Source organism: Eumetopias jubatus, unplaced genomic scaffold (assembly GCF_037043125.1).
Source record: "Eumetopias jubatus isolate StellerSeaLion01/CBP00866 unplaced genomic scaffold, mEumJub1_p1.0 scaffold_13, whole genome shotgun sequence".
NCBI classification, from domain to species: domain Eukaryota; kingdom Metazoa; phylum Chordata; class Mammalia; order Carnivora; family Otariidae; genus Eumetopias; species Eumetopias jubatus.
Window position 1 is genome coordinate 113,272,693 of NW_028274819.1, and position 22,562 is coordinate 113,295,254.

The window sequence follows — 22,562 nt, forward strand, 5'->3', positions numbered from 1 at the left end:
AATTCCTTCTCAACTTTAAGACTCTGACTCCTACAGATAATCATTCTGTCCTCCGCCTTCTCCCACTTTACCAGGCCACGTGCATTTCTAAGCATACTTCAATTCACAGAGATGTGCATATTTATCTTTCCAATAAAATCTAAACGGAAAAAAATGGGTAGTGGAGATGAAGCAAGTCAGCCCCCAAGGCATCCTCCCCCTTTGCTGAAACACGTTCCTGGCATTCCAGCACAACCCTCGATATGCGTCCCCCACGGAGATGTCTTATCCATCGTGCTAGGTCAGTTTCGATAATATGAGTTCAATACGAACTGGGGGGCTGATCTGAGAATCCATCACATGCAGTGAACACCTTATAAATTGCAACCTAGAACAAAGAGCTATTGGGGAAAATATGTTTTCAGTTCCAAGCAATTACATAAATTAATTTTAAAAAGAAACTGCTAGGAAATAGCCCATTAGTAAGTTGAGGAGTGTTGGAATATGAAACTTGATTAACTGCAAAACAGATTCTAGAGCTATACAGTGTTACATATTTCATCTATTAAGAAACATCTGAAAAGCTTTTGAGCTTTCCACTTGGATTTTTATTCAGTAATAGAACATATAAAGGTTAATGTAAATATGTGTTCTTCGTGAAAACTGACTGGACAACAGCATGACTGCATGAAAATAAAGAGGTAAATACCCTCTGCTTCCCATCCGTCTCCCAGAATTAAGTACCGTAAGGAGTAATCACTACTGATAGTGACCACTGCTAAAGGCATCATGAATTGGTTGGTACAGTCTTTTTCAGATTTAAGCTGATTTAACTGTTATTCAAAACCACAGAAAGGGAGAAACAGGATGGCAAGAGACAGGGAAGAACCACCTGCACAGTTAAACAGAGGTCTGCACGAAATGCGCAACAGAAAGAGTCTCATGACGCTGAGTACTTTTGGTTGTGTTCCCTCCTGTTGTGTGGATACCAGCGGTGCCGTGTGCTCTCCTTACAAAGAGTGTATGTAAATGACCGATTCAAACAACCTTGTTGACCTACTGAAGCTGAGATTGATTCCTCTCCTGAAGCATCCAGTTCTTTAGCTTCTGGGCATCTCGAGCATTTCGACAAAGCGCAGAGCAGTGCACCCACACGGAGCGCAGCGGAGACCTCACAAGCAGGCAAGAAACAAAACAGGCTTTGTTTCCCGGGAAAAGGGGGCAGGGCAACTAGAAAAGGAGAGACCAGCATTACCCAGTTCTTCCCTCCACGGTCAACTTCTCCAGTTTTAATAACATTTCTAGAAGGTAAAGAGAAAAAAATCCTTAAAATACAACAGAATTTTTTTTTTAAAGCTACTTTTTTAAATTCAGAGTCTGTGCTGCTTGGACTATGAAGTAACTTTCAGGTTTTACTTATTAACAAATCAGTCCTGTCAGCTTTACGGTGGTAGCAAGCTATCAACTCAACACTGACTGAGAAGAGCCCACCATCTCCACAAAACGGGTCATTGCCACGATGGGTCTCTTTCCAGACGACCTTCTCAACATCTGCATTTTCAAGCTTCAGAAAGTTTTTAGAGTTTCATAATATAACCTCAACCTTGGAGTTATTACAAAGTATTATAGATCTGGTAATCAACCATAAACCTGGGGATAGTAAATTCAAATCTAGTAATCTCATTAAGCATGAATTTACAATTAAAATCAGTATCTGAACTTTTAAAACCTTAACTTGCACCAAGTACCCCCCAACCCCAGATGGCACGTCTTTACTCAACACTGCAGGCTTACATATTCGTGTGGCTGTGTTAGTCTGTTCTTCAACTTTCAGAAACAAATTTTAGGTTTTGCACATACCTTCAGATCCCTGAAGGGGTTAGCTCAAGACGATAAAATAGTAAACTTGTTAAAAGAAATGAATGCTTTTCTAAAAACACAAACTAGTAGGCCATCTGTCAATCTGAAAACTAAAAGCAAAACACGAAACACCGGCTGGTAGCTTTGTTCATGACATGACCTACGGGACTGAAGCTACATCTACAAAAAATTGCTAATTGGCATAATAATTTATGCATTTAAATATAAAATGGTTTTTCCAGTCAAAATTACTGTTTGGTTCACACTGAGAATCTGCCTCTTATAAAAGGTGCAAAAGACCAGGGTCCTGACCTAATGACTCGATCTATCTTTTTCTTTCTTTTTTAAAAGATTTTATTTTCAAGTGGGGCTTGAACTCATCACTGGAGACCAAGTCACATGACCCAGCTTCTTGAGCCAGCCAGGTGCCCCCCCTGAATCTTTTTATCATCAATACACAAAGGATGTTTCCCAACACTCCACTGAGCTCTGGACCTAAATGACAATGCTGTGACAGGAATGATTTTTTTTTTTAAATAAGCTTTCTGGGGGCGCCTGGATGGCTCAGTGGGTCGAGCATGCCACTCTTGGGTCTTGCGGGTGTGGGTTTGGACCCTACACTGGGTGTAAAAATTACTTAAAAATAAAACCTTTAAAAAAATAGCAAGTTATACTGAGATATTTCATCCTTTTAACACTTTCTGTAGATTCACAGAATTGAATCTACAAATCAATTCAGCCATCACTGATTTCAGAACATTTTCATCCCCCAAAGAAGCCTTGTATCCTCTGTAGTACACCCCCTCCCCCAGCGCCTGGAGGCCACTGATCTATTTCCTGACCTATGGATTTACCTACCCTGGACAGAACACATACACAGAATAAAACATGTGGCCTTTTGTGACTGGCTTGTGTCACTTAGCGTGTGTTCAAGATTCAATTTATGTTTGTGTGTATCAACATTTCCTTCCTTTTTATTGCCAGATATCATGCCATGATATGGGTACAGCGTGGTTTGCTAGTCCAGTCACCCGTTGAAGGACAATGACTATCATGAGTAGGGCTGCTATGAAATCCCACGTACAGGTTTTTGTGTGGACTCCCGGTTTCAGCCTCCCTTACATGCATGCCCACCGATGGACCTGCCAGGTCCTAAGCTGACTGCGAGTTTAACTTTCTGAGGATCTGCCAAACTGCTTTCCAAAGTGGTTGCATCGTTTTTGGATCCCGTCAGCAGTGTATGAGGGTTCCAATTTCTCTACATTCTGGTCAACACTTATGGTCTGCCCTTGATTTTAGCCATCTGACTGGGCATCATGTGGGACCGCGCCGTGGTTTTGCTCTGCATTAGGTGGTAGCAGTTGGTCCCCTCTAAGCCCCTGCTCTAGCTAGGTCTTGTCTCAGCCATAGAAACGCCCCCTTCCCGCATTCTGCACTTCTCTCCTTTCCGAAGCACCGACCCAACCCATACACCCCCAAAACTGGGCTAAAGTTTTTAAATCCATAAACTGTTAAAAAAAAAAATACTGACAACAAACTTCATTACGTAGGTCCATTCAACTTCTTCTTTCAAACATCTATCAAAAGACTGGCATGAAAATTTATTATAATGGCATTTTTCAAACAATACAATTGTGGATGGAGCTTACAAAAACCCAACAGCACATTTTCTCCTTATCACATCATTAAGCAGTTTGGGGAAGGGCACAGGCGTTGCTAAATGAGGTGAGAAGAAAAGGGAGAAAGTGTTCTAGCTAGTTTTAGTTCTTTATGTCCCCAGTGTACAACCATGTTTTTCCCCTCTACTACGGAAATAAAGTCTGAAGTCTAGTTTGGAGAGAAAGTTCAGATAATGAGATTACTGGGTAGAAGAGAAGGGAATTACATTTTAAAATATACCTGCTATCATGAAGTCATTAATGAATAAATCTTTCCATTAATAACTTTATTTCCAATTACATGTACCTTATTACTATTAATGCTCTTTTTCTAGGGGAATTTACAGTCTAGAAGAGATGCATATCTTAGTCTTTGCTGGAAGCACACACTTGGACCTTCTAGTCTAGAGCTTGACAGGGCTCTTCTCGTGCCTCAGTGTCCCTCTTTCAGAACAGCGCCCCCCGACCGGCCTCACTCCACCTCACATGATTCCCTTCCAGAGCACCTTGCTTGTCATCCATCCCGCACTGTACCTAACGCGGTAGGTCTTGTCCTGACTTATGCATGTAGTTGCCTGCAACCCCTCCCTGATGTCTTCTGTTATGCTTGGTACATAACTGGCACTCCAGCATAGGTCGAAAGACCAAATACTGAAATAGCTCCTATCCCTGCTTAGCAGAATGCTGTGAGTAATGCACAGGACACTCTCCAAGTTGAAGCAAGTCCAGAATGAGCTATAAAATGACCTCAGCAACCAGAGGAGCAGAACAAAGTGAGGCTAAAACCAGGAAGAGGCACCAGTCTCCTTCTAAGTCATTCCGATTTATTTCCCCAGAAATCCATTTGACTTTCCCCTTGGGAAGCCTACAATCTGTTTCTTGCCTCAGAATCTCAGGTGGGCACGGAACGGGGCGTCAACAACGGCTTTCTTCACCAGCACATCTTATAGGAGACTTGCTATGAACGGAGAGTTGATAAAACATAACTCGAAGCAGTTTTCCTTTAAAAGCTAATTAAGGTTTTTTTGTTATTGTTTTTTGTTTTGTTTTGGGGTTTGATGTTAGGGTCTTTAGTATCATAAATAAATCATTAATTTATTGTTCAGTGACTTTGGTGATCTTAAATTATAAATATGAACAACTCACATAAAAAAAATTCCTTCACTTTGTAATTACTCGCACTGTGGAGCCATCACCAAATATGAACGACAAATGGACTAACTGGTCTGCCCCCCTTGGGAAGCAGTGCAAATTGCTTACCCTGACTGACAGTTCTGGCACCATCCTCCTGAATGAACATTAAAAACAAAACAAGACAAAAGCCACACAAGCATAAAGAGAACTGCAAACCTCCAGTACTGAACTAATTTTGATATTCCATAATCTTATGCATTAAAAGTCATTTCTGTAAGTGCTCGTTTAACGTCATGACCCACACAGCCGGGAGGTGTGCCCCACGTCAGCTCCTAGCAGGCTTTTGCTTTCCATCAGGGCAGCTTTCTGGGAAATCTAAAATTTTAGAAACAAAGCATATCAAAAATGTACCATCTTTCAGGCAATAAAGCCAAATCCTGCTCATAGAAGCCATTTTAAACTCCTACATGCTTCCTAGAGACTGAGGACAAAACTTAGCAAGTCCGCACAGTACGGCCCCCCATCAGATCTGTTTGCCGGCAGTAATCACCATGTGATAAGGCTTATCTTTAGATTAAAGGTTGAAAGATTTCTGTCTCTTCTTCAAAATTCCCAGCTGTGACCAAAGGACCAAAAGCTAACCCTGAATGATGGAACCAACAGTGCACAAGTCTCTCTGAAGCCTCAGTGCACTCAAACCCGGAAGCTAGGATCCAAAGCAGTCACTGATGAGTCCATAATCCAGCACACAGTACTTCTCACCCACCCAGCTCCATTTGGAACTTAACTAAGGACTAGAAATCATTCTCAAAAAAGCATCCAGTATAATTTAATCACACTTAAGTCAAGAGAAATCAGGTAGTCTTGTGAATGAGTTGGTTAGACTGTGATATCAGAAAAAACTCAGGTCTCTTGATTCCCAATTGAGCAGGTAAAATGTTCTCTATCACACTGCATTTGAATTCAGTATATTATATAGTAACTACTACATAGAAAACAGGGTGCCAGGTAACTTCTGTAGATTTGAAAAAAAGGTTTTTGGAAGGCATATAAATGCCAGGCGAGAGCAGTACCACCACAGTTTTTCTCAGGGGATAATGGAAACAGAAAACATGGTATTGTGTATTAAAGAGGCACGAGTGAAGTGAAGGGCATCCAGAGAAGGGGAGTGAACTGGTTCAGATCCCAGAACGCCTAGTGCACGAAAACCTGTGATCTTTCCAGGAGAACGCTTCTGGGATTGAACCATATTCACAAATCTAAAGGGAAGTCAATTTCTAGGTAATAAAGGAACACATACCTTCTCGCCATTGGAACGTTCCTTAAATAGAATGAACTGCTAAGCTCGTAGTATAGGGAAAGGCCAAAACTGAGGTTGGAAGACAATCTCTTAAGAACTCGAGAGAGACGAGGCACAATAATTCACGTGGATGGCTTCACAGTCTGCGCCAGCCCTAATTCTCTTCTGTCACTGGAAACTCGTTCCCTTTGGGTCATTTCCTCAAGGAGAGTCACAATATAATACAAGTCACTGCATTAACCACGGTCATCTTCCCTCTGAAACCTCCATTTATCAGTGTTGAATGAATTAGGGATATTTCTAAAAGATTATCAGTGTCGAATGAATTAGGGGTATTTCTAAAAGATTAACTGCATGAAATCTAAATTTCCAAAAAATTCTAGGTCTGAAAAGAAAAAAGTTCAGATTCTAGCTCTGTCACTTGACTATACGACCTTGAACAGATCACACTTTCCCTGGATCTCAGATGAACTCCTATTTGGAGCACTACTCCCCACTGCCCCCAGCCTTTCTGTTGTTTTAACACCCCCTCTGTTGGTGGTGGTGGTGGTGTGGGGAGTCCACAATGGCCGAGTGGCTGTGGTTTTCCGGGGTAAGGGCCACGGATGTCTAATGTCCCCCAGTGTCACAGTACTTCTCACCCACCCAGCTCCATTTGGAAAATGTTGGTTAGAGGAATTACAAATTCTTTCCAGGGCCAAATTTTGTGAGATTTATCTGTTAAAAACTGGTCATTAGCAACAGGTCTTCTTACCTAAAACACAATGAACTATTGTTTCGTCTCTATCCTAAGTAGTTAGTAATACAGTCCACAACCAAATACTTACAATTTAGGATCACCAGGAAAGATTTAAAACAGGGAAGAAAACAAATACCTATTTTTTGAATGCGTGATTATCAAAAGACTTGCTTCAATAAAATTCAAATGATTAGATGCTGACACTCCATCCACCCCAGACTCCGCAAGTGGAGACACATGTCCTTCAGTGTATTTCTCGGTCTCTACCAGAGAAGACTTAGGTATTTAGTTGGTCATTCGGTACATTTTCATCAAGAGTAAAATATCACTTCACTTAAATCAGCTATCAAGAATATCTGGTGTTAGAAGGAAAAGGTTAAAGAATATCTAAAGCATTAACATTTGTAAAGACCTCTAAGAATTGATTCAAAACATTTAACTTTGATTAGGAAAGATGAACAACTTTTGGCTTTGGGACTTAATAAATTATGTATTTTTTATTCTTTTAATCATTATTATTTTAGGAAATTTTCTTTCTCTCTGTCACACGCACATGCGCACACACACACACACACACACACACCAAGTTTTGGGAAACTTTGGGCTTTAATCACCTGGGACATCTCCATGCACACAGCTTCTATGCACACAATGGCTAGCAATTAAAGGACACTGTGTTTTTGCCATGCTAGATTGTTGATTACATGCTTTAAGACTCAAAGATGTATTTTTTAGCCCAATCTCTGGTCCCAATATTTCATTACAGCAAACATGATTTTACCCCAGTGGAGCCGCCAGCACTGATCTCCAGAAACAGACTGCTCAGCAGAATTTAGTACACCCTTCCCCAGGAACAGTGAGGGCAGTAGCAGTGCTTCCCCAGGAACAGTGAGGGTAGTAGCAGTGTACATAAACGATGTGTTAGCGCTCTGGAGATCTTTCATTCTGAAGCACAGAAATTATTTTTTTGAGTGTTTTCATTAGGGCTTTTACCAGAAATTATTCATAGGACTATTACATAAAACAGTATTTCTACAACATAGAAGGAAACACTTAAAACTTGAGACTCTTTATGTTTACGATATAAAATCTCCAGGAAAAAAAGGGTGTTTATGTGAATTTAATGGCCTACAAAACACTCAAGGACCAATTTTCGTTAATCCAGGATCAAAACATCCCTAAAAGAATTCCTTAAAAACAAACAAAAGCCCTCCTTTTCTCAAAGCCAATAAATACCAGGGAATCCTTACTGCCACTGGATGTCACTTCATGATTTCTTATAAATTACTAACAAACTCTCTAAAATAAGTGTCAAAAATACAGTTTTTTAAATGTTAAACAAGAAAATCAGATAAAAGAAGGCCAATCCACAACAAATTACTCCTTAATTTCCTGAAATTATAAGGATAATTTACCAGTTTTTATGCAGGATGTGAAGGATGGATCAATAGTTCTAAATATAATTCATCTAAAGCATCTGATACAGAAATGGGAGAGGCTGCTGTCTGAAGGAGGGGAATGAAAATGTCAAGCTTACACAGAGCTGTATCTTCCATTTCAAAATGTCAGAAGACATCGGTCAATGTGACCTAAGCTAAACATGGGTAAATACTTTAATACAGATTTGGGAAATACAGCAGAGCAAAGCTCACCACCATGAAAATAACCTACCGTTTGTTTGCGTCTGCACCGCTCCGAGGGTCAGAGAGAGGACAGTTTACAGTTTTTTGGCAGAGATAAAACACAATCCACTATGGAACCTGAGATTTCAAGGAGGCTCCCTCAAATCCAGCAGCGAGCAGCTTGTCTCTATTTGCTGTCACTCCAGATCAGAGAAGCCCACTCTCCCCTCTCCTGCCCCCACCCAGTCACACTTGAGCTCTCGGACTGAAAAGGTCTGGAACAGATTAAAAGTCGGGCCACAAAATAGAAAGCTCTGGCATGTTATCAAGCCTGTCTGGAATACACATACACGGTGGGCCCAAAAAGGGAAACTCAAGGCAGTAAGAGAATTTTATGAAACCTTTTTTGGCATACCTAATTGTATGTTTGCGTGTACATAAGTGCTAAAGGGGGGGTGGGAGAATTTCTTTTCTTTTAGTACTTTTTCTCATTTAAAACAAAAGACCAAGCTGTGTGTGTAATTAATGGATCTACTGAGGATCAGAGCCAAGTTGTTTTATTTCACTATTTTAATGGAAAGTACTTACACAAAAAAACAAAACAACTTTGTTCCAATTCCTGATTTCTGCAGTTAGCTAAGAGTTAATCATCATCTTTCATAACCTTATGTTGGGGGAAAAAAACCCACAGACCATTTAAAAAAATTTCCAAAATGTGGACAAGCTGATCCATTTCCTTAAAGACGATTTAAGGAAACATGGTGGTTGTCATTCCAGTCCATACAAATGGCAGCATTTATCAAATTCTCTACCTTACTTGGTTTCCTATTTCAACCACAAGGGCTTATTCAAGTATTAAATAAAATCTAAAGTTGTAAATTATTAACATGCCACATTAGTTTTTTAACACCCAAACAGATCTGGAAGCTCAAACGGCTAGCATTTAAGCCAAACTGGACATCTGTCAAAACGATGGTCTCTGCCCTGACCCCACCTCTGACTTCACTTGAATAGGGGGTTCCGTCCGTCCACAGCTGCTCGGGCAGCGAGGGGCAAACCCGCACGCTGGGGTTTGATAAAGCTAACACACACACGGAGCAGAACTGTTCACAGTGTTTCTGACGGGGACGTTATCTGACCCAACCACGGTCGGGCAGAGTTTTCTCTTTTGTCCCCCAGGACTGTGTTTGGAAGGCCTTCACAGAGTTAATCCCTCTTTCCCGTAAGGGCCCCGCAGTTGTTGTGAGGTCAGCCCCTGTAAAGCTTCAAAGGTTCGCCGTCCCCTCCGTCTGACCTACTCAGTGAGTGCACACTGTTTTCATTTAGCTGCATCCAGTCCAAGACGAAAACTTCAAAACCACAATACTCTGCTCCTTTCAGATTCATTTTTCCATGGCTTTGGAAGAGTACCTCGGAAACTGAGAAGAGTGGAAAATATGGATAAAAAGGCACGACAGAGCTGGTACACGAGCATCAAAATGTGTACATATGTGGAGAGTATTCTTTCGTGCAAATGGGGATTTAGTCATGCGATTTGGAGCGGAAAATGGCTTTGCTTTTTGTTTCCTAAATAAAAAACTGAGGATCTCTCCAAAGGAAAAAAGAAAAAAAAAAAAAAAAAGCAAGGCAGAGTGAGAGGAGAAGGGAGAAACGCGTTCCCTGGTTGATCTCGAGGGCGACAGCCCCCCTCCCAACAGAGGACCACAAACATGACACCGCCCCGTACAGGACAGTGCTCACTGCTCCCTGAAGTCAAGCAGAAGCACACACGGGGTCACGGACAAAAGCCAGCACCCCAGCTGTCCCCACAGCCTGACAGCCTGGTGATTAGTGCGGCCAGAAAGACCATTTTAAACAAGATCACGATGTCTCCCAAAAATGTGAAAGGAACAGCGACTCTGGTCAGTAAGCCACCACAACATTCCCCCAACCCCACCCCGAGGAGTCCAAGCTACAAAGCTCATTTACATCTGCATTTCTAAGTGTCGAGGGAAAGGAATAAAGAGAGGTATAAAAATAGTCCTGGAAAGGCTGGGTGGGCAGTCATTTCTTTAATACTGTAAAGCAATGCCATTTTATTTCAGTGTATCTTCCCAGAGTCTCTCTCTCTCTCACACACACACACAAACATGTTATCAAAAATATCTAAAAAGGTTTTGAGATGAACCTTTACCAAAACGAGGGTCAAGCCTTGGGTCTAGCCAAGAGGTGGTCTTGTTCTTATGGTTTATATAGTATATCTCTCCATCCTGAGTCACGGCTTGCTCCCATCCATCAGGAAGAGGACCTATAAATACAGAGAAAACAATCATGGTTGGTTTGATATGGTGCAGCTAAAAAAAGTGGGAAGGGTGCTAATTTATAAAGAAAACAGGTCTTGACAAAACAATTTTTTAAAACAGAATTAAGCATGTGTTCAGAGAAGAAAAGTAAACCTACATACCTGATTCTTCTCCACTTCGTAAAAGAAACTACTAATTAATAAAATCTATACAGAGAGACACAGACAGGAAAAAAAAGAGTCGTGAAAAATCCTTTTGGAAGTTGTGACCCAAATAACCATCATCACTATTAATCTGCCACATTCAGTGCCATGGCTCAGGGACGGCCCTCCATCCAGAGTTTGGGGACAATGCCTTCCTACGGACGCGAAGGCTCTTCAACAAGGAGGGCAAACGTCTTCAGAACACGTGAAGTGCCGTACACATTCTGTTTCATGTAAAGCATACTTTGGCCAAGTCTGCCAAGCTGCATTTATCCCCAGGATTTATGGGACTGGCTCTCACCAAGAAAACTACCATACAGAAAACTCTATTCCAGAAAAAGCTTATTTTCAGGCAGCCCAGAAGCCGCTGGGGGCGGGGCAGGGGGGTGCTGAGTGCCAAGTCCGACATGGGCTTGAAGAGGGCAGGGGGAGGTTGGAGCTGTCGAAGGCCCACTTCTCGGGAAGAACGAGGAGAGAGACACCTTCAGAGCCGCACAGTGAGGGAGGACAGAAGAACAGGGTAGTTCTAAGCAGACATTCGAGTGAATGCCCGGGATTTTTCCATCTGTGGATCCAGGCGAACTGAACGCCTCCCGGTGCCGGACACTGCCCGGAGGAGATGATGTGCATCAACTCACGTGACCCTCACAACCACTGACGCCCTGTGCGGCGGCCGTCCCCCCTTTCTCACGAGGACACGCAGACGCACGGGAGCTCCGTGAGCCCGACACCGCACGGCCTGTGTCAGAGGGCACTCGGAGCCGGCAGCCGGGGCCCTGAGCCACTGTTGCTCCTCACGAGGCTTCTTCCCAGCCATCGCCCACCCCACGACGAGGTCCTACGGACGCTGCCTATGCGCAGCTGGACCGGGTTCCTCACTCCTAAACTGGCAGTCCCAGCCAGACTTAGGAGTGACGCCGAGTAACTCTTACACAAAACACTCACAAAGGCCCGTGGGACCCAAAGCCCTCATTCCAGGCCAGTCTCCTTTGTTTCAGAAACTGACCAATTCGCTACTCTCCCGCGGTCCGAGGCCTGCCTTGTTAGGAAGCGCAGACACATGAAACTGGAGGGCTCCGCGCTCCTCGAGAGGCCCTGGGGAAGCCCCTCCTACTCGTGGCCACAGCGAAAGCCAACCGCGTCCAGAGCTGAGATTTGCCAGAGCGACCCCGTATTTACTAACAGGTGAGTGGGAAGCAAATTCATTTAACACGTAGAGATGGGACCCCTTTTCTCGGCAGCATTCATACTTTGGCAGACTTAGCCAAAGCATGCTTTACAAACAGCCCAACTGTCACTTGGGCTGTTTCACTACCAGGAAAACAGATCCTCCATAACTGAATACGAATGCTTGGGTACGACCTTTAACGGGGAAGCCGGCTCGATGGACAACTGACTCGCTAAGTCCCTGAGACACCCTGACGACGAACAAGTCAACAGCAGTCGTGGGATGGCTCTGAACACCTCCATCAACACCAGCACATCCCTTTACAGCCTCCAAACCCGCCTTTTTTAGCGGCATTGCTGTCCACCTTGGCTGCCTGCGTCAGAACCCAGAGCCGTGTCCTGGATGCAAAGCAGCCAGTCCGTCCTGCGGATGACACGCACCTTCTCTCTGACCCCTCGGCTCATCACTGAGAGCGCCGCCCGCCATCAGGAGTCACAGCTCCCTGTTCTGAGCCAGCAGAGTGTCCTTCCTTGGTGCCTGACTTCTGTCGTCATCCCAGCGTCCCCTACCAAACAGCCACCAGGGTTTTCTTCTTAAAATACCATCTCATCAACTCTTTTACGTAACTTGTTACTTGTAAAAGCAGTTCCTTTCCTCTCCACATCAGAAGGAAAATGCCGGCTGGACTCATTTCTTAACAGGTGTTCTTCACACACCCTAACCCCGTCCCCCCACTTCTCACAAAACCAAGCCACCTCTTCGTGTTTGTTGCTCCTCTTACACAGACATCCCTTGACCCCGACCCTTATAAACTCATATCCATCCCGCAAGAAGCTCAGATGTCAGCTGTTCCAGTCAGCCTTCCGAGTTTTGTCTTCTACGCCGTGGGAACATTGACCGATTGAGCCGCAATGCCCTGCACACACGTGTGTCCTCCTGGCAACGAGCAGCACACTCGTTTTTGCACGCACGGGCGGGCTGTGTCTGAGGAGCTGCTCAACAAATATTTAAAGAAACAATGAAGGCCCTGCCTTGTAACAGTTTGAACTGTCTATAGATAAGCTTAAAATCATGTAGTACATAACATTATTTTCAATTGATGTATTTATAAACAGAATAACAAATGACATAAATAAATAAACAAACACAGTGCCTTTTGTTCCTTAAAGTTTTGGGTCATAAATGTATTGATTTTCAGTTCTTTTTTTAAAATATTAAAAATTACAGAAATGCAGAATAGAAAAAGCCTAAGTTTTTTGTGACCTACTCCTCAGGGAAAACACTAAACAACTTCAGTTTCGTGCCACGTTCTGGGTTCCTTCCTTGTGCATGCGTCTCTACAGCGCAGGCATACCCGCTGATGTCATGCTCTACCGGGGGCCCACACTTGCTTCATTCACTTAACAGATTATGGGCATCTCTTCTTGACATAAATCTCTTTCCTTTTAATATCTTCATACATCTTACTGTACAGGCAAAGCTCTGAGTTGTCGTGGGCCCGGTTCCTCTAGAATAAAGTGAGCCAAATGAATTTTTGGGTTTTTCCAGTGCATTTAAAAGTTATCTGTATACTACACTATTAAAGTGTGAATTAGCATCATGTCTAAAAAAATAATGTACATACCTTAATTTGAAAATAGTTTATTGCTAAAAAATACTATCTGAGCTTGCAGTGAGCCATCACCTCTCTGCTGGTGGAGGGTCTTGCCTCAGTGCTGAGGGCTGCCGACTCATCGGGGCGGCGGCAGCTGAAGGCTGGGGCGGCCGCGGCAAGTTCTCAAGACAACAATGTGGTTGGCTGCGCGGATCCACTCTTCCTGTCAGGAACGAGTTCTCTGCAGCGCAGGAGGCTGTTTGCTAGCATTTTACCCACAGTAGAACCTCTTTCCAAACTGGAGTCCATCCTCTCAAACCCTCTGCTGCTTTATCACCAAAGCTGACGTAACATTCTGAGTCCTTTGCTGTCACTTCAACAATCTTCACAGCACCTTCACCAGGAGATTCCATCCCAAGAAACCACTGTCTTTGCTCATCCACGAGAAGCAACTCCTCATCCGTTCAAGTTTGATCACGAGATGGCAGCAGATCAGCCCCAACTTCAGGCTCCACTTCTGATCCGGGTTCTCTTGCTGTTTCCACCCCGTCGGCAGCGACTTCCTCCCCTAACACGTTGAACCCCTTCAAAATCATCCATGAGGTTTGGAATCAACATCATCCCAAATTCCTGTCCATGTTGATATTGTGATTTATATTTGGTATCTCATGAATCACAATGTTCTTAATGGCATCTACAATGGTGAGTCCCTTCCATTTACTCCGCCCAGATCCATGAGAGGAACCACTGTCTATGGCAGCTACAGCCGTACAAAATGTATTTCTTACATAGTAAGATGTGAAAGTCAAAACGACTCCTGGATCCATGGGCTGTGGGCACGAGAACAAGATGCACCTCACTGTCCGTCTCCATCGGAGCTCTGGGGTGACCAGGTGCATTGTCCATGAGCAGTAATATTTTGAATGAAATCTTTTTATTCTGAGCAGTTGGTCTCAACAGGGGACTTAAAATACTCAGTAAACCACAGTGTCGACAGCTGTGCCCTCGCCCAGGCTTTGCTGTTGCATTTCTAGAGTGGAGGCAGAGTCGACGGAGCATAATTTAATGTATAAAGGCCCAAAGAATTTTCAGAGTGGTCAATGGCAGTGGCTGCAACTGACAGTCACCAGGTGCATTAGCCGCTATCGAGAGAGTCAGCCTGTCCTTTGAAGCCAGGCACTGACTTCTCCTCTCCAGCTATGGGAGTGCTGGACAGCACCTTCTTCCCACAGAAGGTTGTATTGTCTGTGCTGAAAATGTGCTGTGATCTCAGTGGGATCTTCTGGATCACTTTGCCCCCATGTCCATGGTTCCTTAAACCTCACAAACCAACTTCCTCCAGCTCCTGGCCTTTCTTCTGCAGCTTCCCACACTTCCCTCAGCCTCCACAGAACTGAAGAGAGTCGGGTCTTGCTCTGGATTCGGTATGGGTTTACAGGAATGTGGTATGACCTTCTATCCAGATTGAAACTTTCTCCCTGTCGGCAACAAGGCTGCTTGGCTTTCTCACTTGTGTGCTCACTGGAGGAGCACTTCTCATTTCCTTCAAGAACTTTCCTTCACATTCACAACGTGACTGTTTGGCACAAGAGCGCTAGCGTTCTGCCTATCTCGGCTTCGACATGCCTCCCTCACTCTGGAGGCTCCATCTTCCTCACTCTGGAGGCTCCATCATCTCTAGCCTTTGACTTCAAGGGACATGAGACTCCTGTTTCCCGTGAACACTCAGAGGCTGTGGCGGGGTCACCAACTGGCCTACCATCACTATGGAGGGAAGGGCGGGCAACGGGGGGATGGCCAGTCGGTGGGGCAGTCAGCACACAGAGCATTCATTAAGCTCGCTGCCTGGCATGTGCACGGCTCACGGCGTCCTGAAACATCAAAGATCACGGACCACAGATCACCGTAACAAGTATAGTGACGAAACTGTCGGGAATATTATGAGAACTGCCAAAATGTGACACAGAGACGCAACATGAGCAAATGCTGTTGGAAACCTTCAGTTTGTACAAAACACAGTCTCTGAGGAGCCCTGTGATGTAGAACACATTAGAATTCATGTACCCTCTGCCAGTGTCAGATATCACAGGGGTTCCCGACTCGTGTGGCTGCTTGAAGGGACAGTACAGCATGCAACCCCTGTGACCAGCTGTGGTGAGACTGGCCCCACTGCCACGCTCGGTCCTCAGCTCCGTCCTGGCCACCACACGCTGAGGACGCAGCCACATTCAACCTACAGACAGTGGCCTTGTGCGCCAGGCACCGTCCTCACCTGCATCACACAGATGAAACACAGGGACGTCCAGGGAGGGCATCCACCCAGGGGAGACAGGAAACCTGCCCAAGTAAAGATGTGAACTCAGGGCTCTGACATGACAACTTCTGCCGTTAGACCCTACGGCGCGCTGCTTCCCAAACCTATCAACGCACTCCCCGAAACGGAGGAAAGTGTTTCCTATGTTCAATTTGCAAAGTGGAAATAGTGACTTTATCCCTTTAATACACAAGTTTAAATCATTAAGTATTGATCATATATAATCATACAATATCAAATATCTGTTATATATAAATCATTAAGTATTCAGTATTTCACTAAAAACAGTAGACTTCAGAAATGAAGTTCAGGAAATTTCTCACTAATCCGCACTGACAGCTACCTGTTTTCACACCACATTTCTACCCAAGGAGCCAACTGAGATGCATGTGAAAAAGAATTACCACACAATTAACTTTTATAAGCACTCAAAGTAATAGGTCAAACAGAAAAGAAAAAAATGCTTTCTATGTCCACGTGTATTTTTCATTTAACACTTGGGTAACTATAATGTCATATGGAAAAAGAGATTCAAAATAAGACGTTTCCTTTATATACAAAGAAAGTTACTGATCAAAGGCAAAGCAGACGAGGCAAGACGACCTTTAAGTAGCACCGTACCACAGTCGAATCCTTAGCAGTAGAAAAAGAAAACTGAAAAGAAACAAATCTTCAACCCTAAATGTGAATTAAATAATACAATACAGATCCAGGGGCGAATGGCTGGCTCAGTCGGTTGAGCGCCTGCCTCTTGGTCTCAGCTCAGGTGGTGATCTGAGGGTTGTGGGTTCAAGGCCTGTGCTGGGCTTCACGCTCAGTGTGGAGCCTATTTTAAAACTCAAACAAAACAAACAAACCAAATCTGGGCTTTATACACACAAAACAAGAATTTTTAGTTAAATGGACCTTGGGAGAAGAAATTCAGTGACTTGATACTTAATGCAGGATTCTAAGTCATTATGCTAATAAGCCAACTGTTGAATAATCATTAAAAGCACAGAAAACAAGAGTGACAGATTTTCTGAGTCATTAGGTCACAGAGGCTACTAAAAGTTTGATTCGAATGTGTTTGGGCTAGCGTCAGAACGGAGTAAGGTCTCAAACGTGGGCTTCCCACGTGGGCTTCCCACGTTTTTAAGAAAAGCCCACAGGGAAAGATCAAAATGAATTTAGAATGCCTTTGAGTTCAATTTATATTCTGATTGACTGTGTTATAAATGTAATTTCTTCGATTTGAATATAAAATGAAGTAAAATACAAGTAGCAAAATATGATTTACATAAGATCATTTAAAATTTGTGATCAGAATCACTGGGAGGGTTTGTTAAACAAACGCTGCTGAGCCCCACCCTCAGGCTTTCAGAAAGCGATGTGGATGCTGCTGGCCCAGGCAACTCACTTTGAGAACCGCCAACGTACAGTAACTAAGAACTACCTCTGGACCGCGTCTAGTTTACACACGGTCAACTACTTGTCATTAGTGCCGTGGGCAGTGCGCAGCCCAAACTCTGAAGTGCTGCATATCTGGAACAGCATACAACGAGGTCTGCCGCAGCAGGATGTGAGTGGCTGTACTGATCAGGATAAAGCACGTCCTACTAGTAAGAGTGGCGCTTTTTCAGGGCGCCTGGGTGGCTCAGTCGTTAAGCGTCTGCCTTCAGCTCAGGTCATGGTCCCAGGGTCCTGGGATCGAGCCCCACATCGGGCTCCCTGCTCAGCGGGAAGCCTGCTTCTCCCTCTCCCACTCCCCCTGCTTGTGTTCCTGCTCTCGCTCTCTCTGTGAAATAAATAAATAAAATCTTTAAAAAAAAATAAAAAAGAGTGGCGCTTTTTCCTCTGTAAACAAACACACACAAAAACAACCCTGAATGGCTCAAACAACTATTGAGGAGAAGCAGACCACAATTAGTCTTTCTGTCCGCTAACAACTCCATGGAAAGAAGAGTAGGGCCCTGGCGGCAAGAGGGGGTTATTACTAGTCACTTAGCTTCAGCTCTTGACTTTCTCAATTCTACTGAAGAACTCTTGTCCTACAGTACGATATGGGTATGCGTGTTTCCTTCTAGGATAGCCTGTGAAATGCTTGCACACAGAGTTCTTAGCTGGTGCAGACTGCATTTTTCTATTTTACTGTCTAGCAGAGTGCCCGCAACTCAGAAAGAGGGGAATAAATGTTGGCTGAAACTAATCAACAAGAAATTCAATGAAAATCCTTTATTTAGCTTGTGAAATAAAATGTTCTGTATTTTTCTTTTCATGTAAGTTCAGCCCCTCCATTATTTGGCACGACTTAAATGGAAGGCACAGGGATACCGCAAACTGTTTTCTTCAATAACTATGTATTGAGGTCCTACTGTATTCGGCCAGGATTCTAGGTTCTGAGATGCACAGCAAGCAACAGTCCCTGTTGATGGCACTCATGTTCTAACCAGGAAAACAAAACAGGGCTGGCCAGCAAGTGCACTGAGCAGAATAGAGCAACACGAGCACAAACAAAATTGGAAACGGTCTTTTACAAGCGTGGACCAAGAAGGGCTGCACAGAGGAAGTGACCTTCAGGCTGGGACTCCAACATGGTGCAAGCAGAGGCCTGTGATAATCCAGGTATGAGGGTCCCAGGCAGGGACACAGTGAAGAAGACAGTGTGCAGGTGGCAGAGGGGCATGGTCATGGTCAAGACTCAACCAAAAGCCTTCATCATTTCACAACCAGTGGAGGGCCAAAGGGGTAACACGTAAAGGGGATTACCAATCCACAAGGGCGGTAACAATTCTCTAGGCTCAGGGGCAACGGATAGTAAACATCTTTGTGCTAAGTCATGTTCACACACAGTGAACACAGGCACTCAGATAAGGCAAAGATGTGGGAGTTTTTCAAGGCTCACCACCACACCCAAGTCTTCTGGGAAAGAAAAGGAGAAAAGGAAAGAAAAAATAAGCCTTGTATCAAGAAGGTGGACAGAGGTCAGCATCTTAATGACATGTAAAGAGGGTGAGGAATTTTCTTTAAAGTAACTTCTACAACCAACGGTGTAGAAGTGAACTCACGACCCCAAGATCCGCAGTTGCACGCTCTACCCAGTGAGCCGGCCAGGTGCCCTGAGGGTGAGAAATTTGAATCAGGATAAGAGGAAGAAGAGTGGTAGGCTACCATTAAAGTAATTCATAAATGAAAGTTATTCACCCTTGGGGAAAATAAAATGTTTCGGTAGGATTTACTGCTACTCGTGCAGTAATAACTTGGCTGCTACCACAGAAGAGCAAACTTCCCACAATACTTAAAAACAAATAAAATACGCCGTGTCGTAACATGGAAGGTGACTCAACATCAATGTCCTGCTCACCTGCGGTGTCTTATCAAACAGGAAAATCTTGATAAACTACCCCACGAGTTAAGACGAGCAACTTCTCTGTCTCACCGGCCCCACAATTCAGGAATAACGCCATCACCCAGGACACTGAAAGTTTGGTGAACACACACGATGCGTGGTGCCAAGCACAGAACTAGCAAGAAGTCCTTTTCTGACGAGGCAGGAGGGGTAGCCGGACCTGAGAGGATCTAATACTGACCAGTCTGAGAGTTTTGGAATCATGGTCTCCTGTACCTACGAGGCACCACCACGTGTTCTTACTACAGGTGAGGTATTCTGAGTTCCCTGAGAGCACCTACTAAGTCATCTAACAGACCCACAGCGTGGGTACTCTCACTCCCAGGCACAGAAAAGTAGCCCAAGCTAGTTCGCAGCACACCGGGGACTCCAGCTCTCCAGAACTCACCGACCACAACACAACCAACATTCACCTTCATCTTTCAAGAATCCCCACAGTCGTGTCCACACGGGGGACCTCCCAGACCTTTAATGCTTCTCACAAGGTCAGCTTGGGTCTCTCTCCTCCACCAACTAGACAGACACCTCACAAAATACGTCCCCATATTCCAAGTGGATTTTACTTTAAAACAACAATTGCATCTACTCCTCAAACAGAACTGTAATGCAGACTTTCCCATTTCCCGGACTCAATTTCAGCAGCGGCCTGCAAACTGGTCTTCATCACCCACGACATTCAATACAGCCACGTTTTCCTACCTCGCCTCCTGAGGCAAAGGCTCTCCGACTCAGGCCTCCCTGAAGCCCATACGGAAAGTCCTCAAATCCTTGCAGGGTTGCGGACAGTCCTCGACAGGCAGGCAGTACAGGGCGCTGCCTCCTGGGTCCTGAGCACGACAGTCCCCCTCGGTCCCCCTCAGTCCCAGCCCTCGGCAGCCAGCCCGCCCCTCTCCTCTCTGCAGGCCACTTCCCCAGGACGGCTTTGCCTGCGCACGGCTGCCCCTCCCACTGCATCAGGTCCTTGCTCCCTCGAAGAGGACCCAGCACGCTGGTCATGTAGCGATCCGCTCCGCGTCAGTCCCCCCGGCTACCGGCCTCCCTCAGGCTGTCTGTCCAGCCCCACGCAGGGCCACGCATTTTCACCCCAACATACGAACCACCGCTCCCACCTGCAGCCTGTCTCCTCCTAGCCTCCACTGCTTTCTAAATGTATTTTTATTATTATTTATTTATTTATTTTTAAAGATTTCATTTACTTGACAGAAAGAGACCACAAGCAGGGGGAGCGGCAGAAGGAGAGGGAAAGGCAAACTCCCCGCTGAGCAGGGAGCCGGATGTGGGGGCTCGATCCCAGGACCCTGGGATCAAGATCTGAGCTGAAGGCAGACGCTTCACCAACTGAGCCCCCAGGAGCCCCTGGCCTCCACTGTTCTCATCCACTGAAATTCTACTCTATTCTTACACTGTAGCTTTGGGAAGATTTCCTCAGTTCTATTCCACGACGAAGACTTTCCCACTGATGTACTGAAACTGCACTTGTTTTCATTCTGTACTGCAGACTGTCCTGAATTTGCTCTTTTACACGGAGTTTAACTACAGGCCAGGTAGGAGCATGGGAAGAATTTGTAATTCTGCCCCAGAATATAGAAAAAGAGGTGTCGATTTTTTCACAAATGGGTATGCTCAATTTTCAAGGTTGATCAGGACAAACATGGCAACACTGACTAGAAACTGCCACCGGGGTTGGTGAGGCTATGATCCCAGACATGTGGCTTTCAAAACACAGGGGAGCACAAGAGTATCCACCCCTGACTCTTCAGCGGTTCTGTATCTACAGACAAGCATCTGAAATTTACATGCTTGGTCTCATAAGCCCTTAACAACCCTCACTGAAATCCTGCCCCGAATAAAATGTTCAGGCAGATACACTTGAAACAGTTGTCATGTACAATCACTATTAACTGTTACTGTCACTAAGTTTTTTGTGGCTTCAATAATCTCAATGTGGGGCAAGTATTTATGAACGTGTTAGTTGAGGAAGACGCAGTTTATGAAATCAAGTTTTGGTAGAAGAAATAGAATTTCTCCTCTGGTTTCCGTTTTTACTCTCAGGGTGAAAAGTGACTTATAGCACGCAGCCCCAGGTCACGAGGTCAAGGCTGTATCATTCCTGTGTTCACGCCTAACAAGCTAAAAAGATTATGAACATACTGATTAAAATCTGCTTCACAAAAGCAAATGCAAGAGTGGTGACCAGTCCATTTCTATTTTTCCTTCAAGTCAGGGTGTACTCCTAGGTCACATGGGTAGCTAGAAGAGTCTTCTGCCAAACAAGTGGCCATCCTGGGGATCCCAAAGCCCTGGCACCACCACGTGCACTCTGGTCCCCCAGCCACGATGCTCACATCCCCTGCCCGCACACGCCGCACTGTGCTCTCATCTCTGCCTACACCCCCGTCTTCCCCGCAAGGCCCCAAGTCTGGAAGAAGCACGTGACTTTTTGTCCTGGTCTCCACCCAGCTTAGCGCTACCACCACACACAACCAGCTTGTGGGGCTGAGAGGAGTGAAAACCTACTTATAAAGAACGACAGATCAGTCTTGATCAAATCACATCTACCAGATCGTCGATTTGTGCTTTTTTTTTTTAATTTTTTATTGTTATGTTAATCACCATATATTACATCATTAGTTTTTGATGTAGTGTTCCATGATTCATTGTTTGTTCATAAAAAACATGGAACGCTTCACGAATTTGCGTGTCATCCTTGTGCAGGGGCCATGCTAATCTTCTCTGTATCGTTCCAATTTTAGTATATGTGCTGCCGAAGCGAGCACGATTTGTGCTGTTATAAATCACGGATTTGTTACAAGTTAGTAACATTTCACAGAATCTTTATATTAAATAAGTGCTCATATGAAATGATGAATTCCATGTATCAGTCTGCATAGATTTTATCCCAGTAGGAAACAGGGATAACATTAAAACAGGCGTGAGAACACAAATCTCTCATACTTGTGTCCTGTCTGTGGTTGGGGAATCGGCCAGGTCGGCAGCTCCCGTGGACCCGTCAGAGGCACAATCATAGCTCCCACCCCATCTGCTGAGTCACAGCCAGATTTTAACAAGTCCCCAGGCGATTCCTCTACCTAGCACACTTGGAGAACCACCCATCTGTAATCCAGAAAAGTAATAAGGCTGTCTTGTTTTTATCGAACTCCTTTACAGAACACCTACCACTAACTCAAACTTTACCAACACCGCAACACTACCATTCAGTGGATTTTTTGGTTAAAAAAAAAAACAAAAAACACCCTTGATGCATTCCAAATGCAAGTATGGTTTTAGCTCTGTATTAACACTCTAGAAAGACAGCGAAGT

The 22,562-nt window shown here is 44.5% G+C and overlaps 1 protein-coding gene and 1 non-coding gene across 10 annotated transcripts in view; both read right to left on the reverse strand.

The window, feature by feature from the left end:
- Positions 1 to 22,562, reverse strand: part of YAP1 (Yes1 associated transcriptional regulator) — a 107,436-nt gene that overhangs the window by 24,200 nt on the left and 60,674 nt on the right. For 4 of the 9 annotated variants that reach the window (XM_088017449.1, XM_088017445.1, XM_088017448.1 and 1 more), the window contains exon 4: positions 10,466 to 10,579. The exons of 4 other annotated variants lie outside the window; for them this stretch is intronic. In XM_088017449.1, coding sequence (XP_087873575.1) covers positions 10,466 to 10,579 — 114 coding nt within the window. Of the gene's footprint in view, positions 1 to 10,459; positions 10,580 to 22,562 lie in introns of all 9 variants that reach the window. One more of the 9 variants, XM_088017446.1, reaches the window with a different exon arrangement.
- LOC114211472 (U6 spliceosomal RNA) lies at positions 21,912 to 22,018 on the reverse strand. Its single transcript, XR_003609778.1, has one exon. It is a non-coding gene; the product is annotated as a U6 spliceosomal RNA (small nuclear RNA).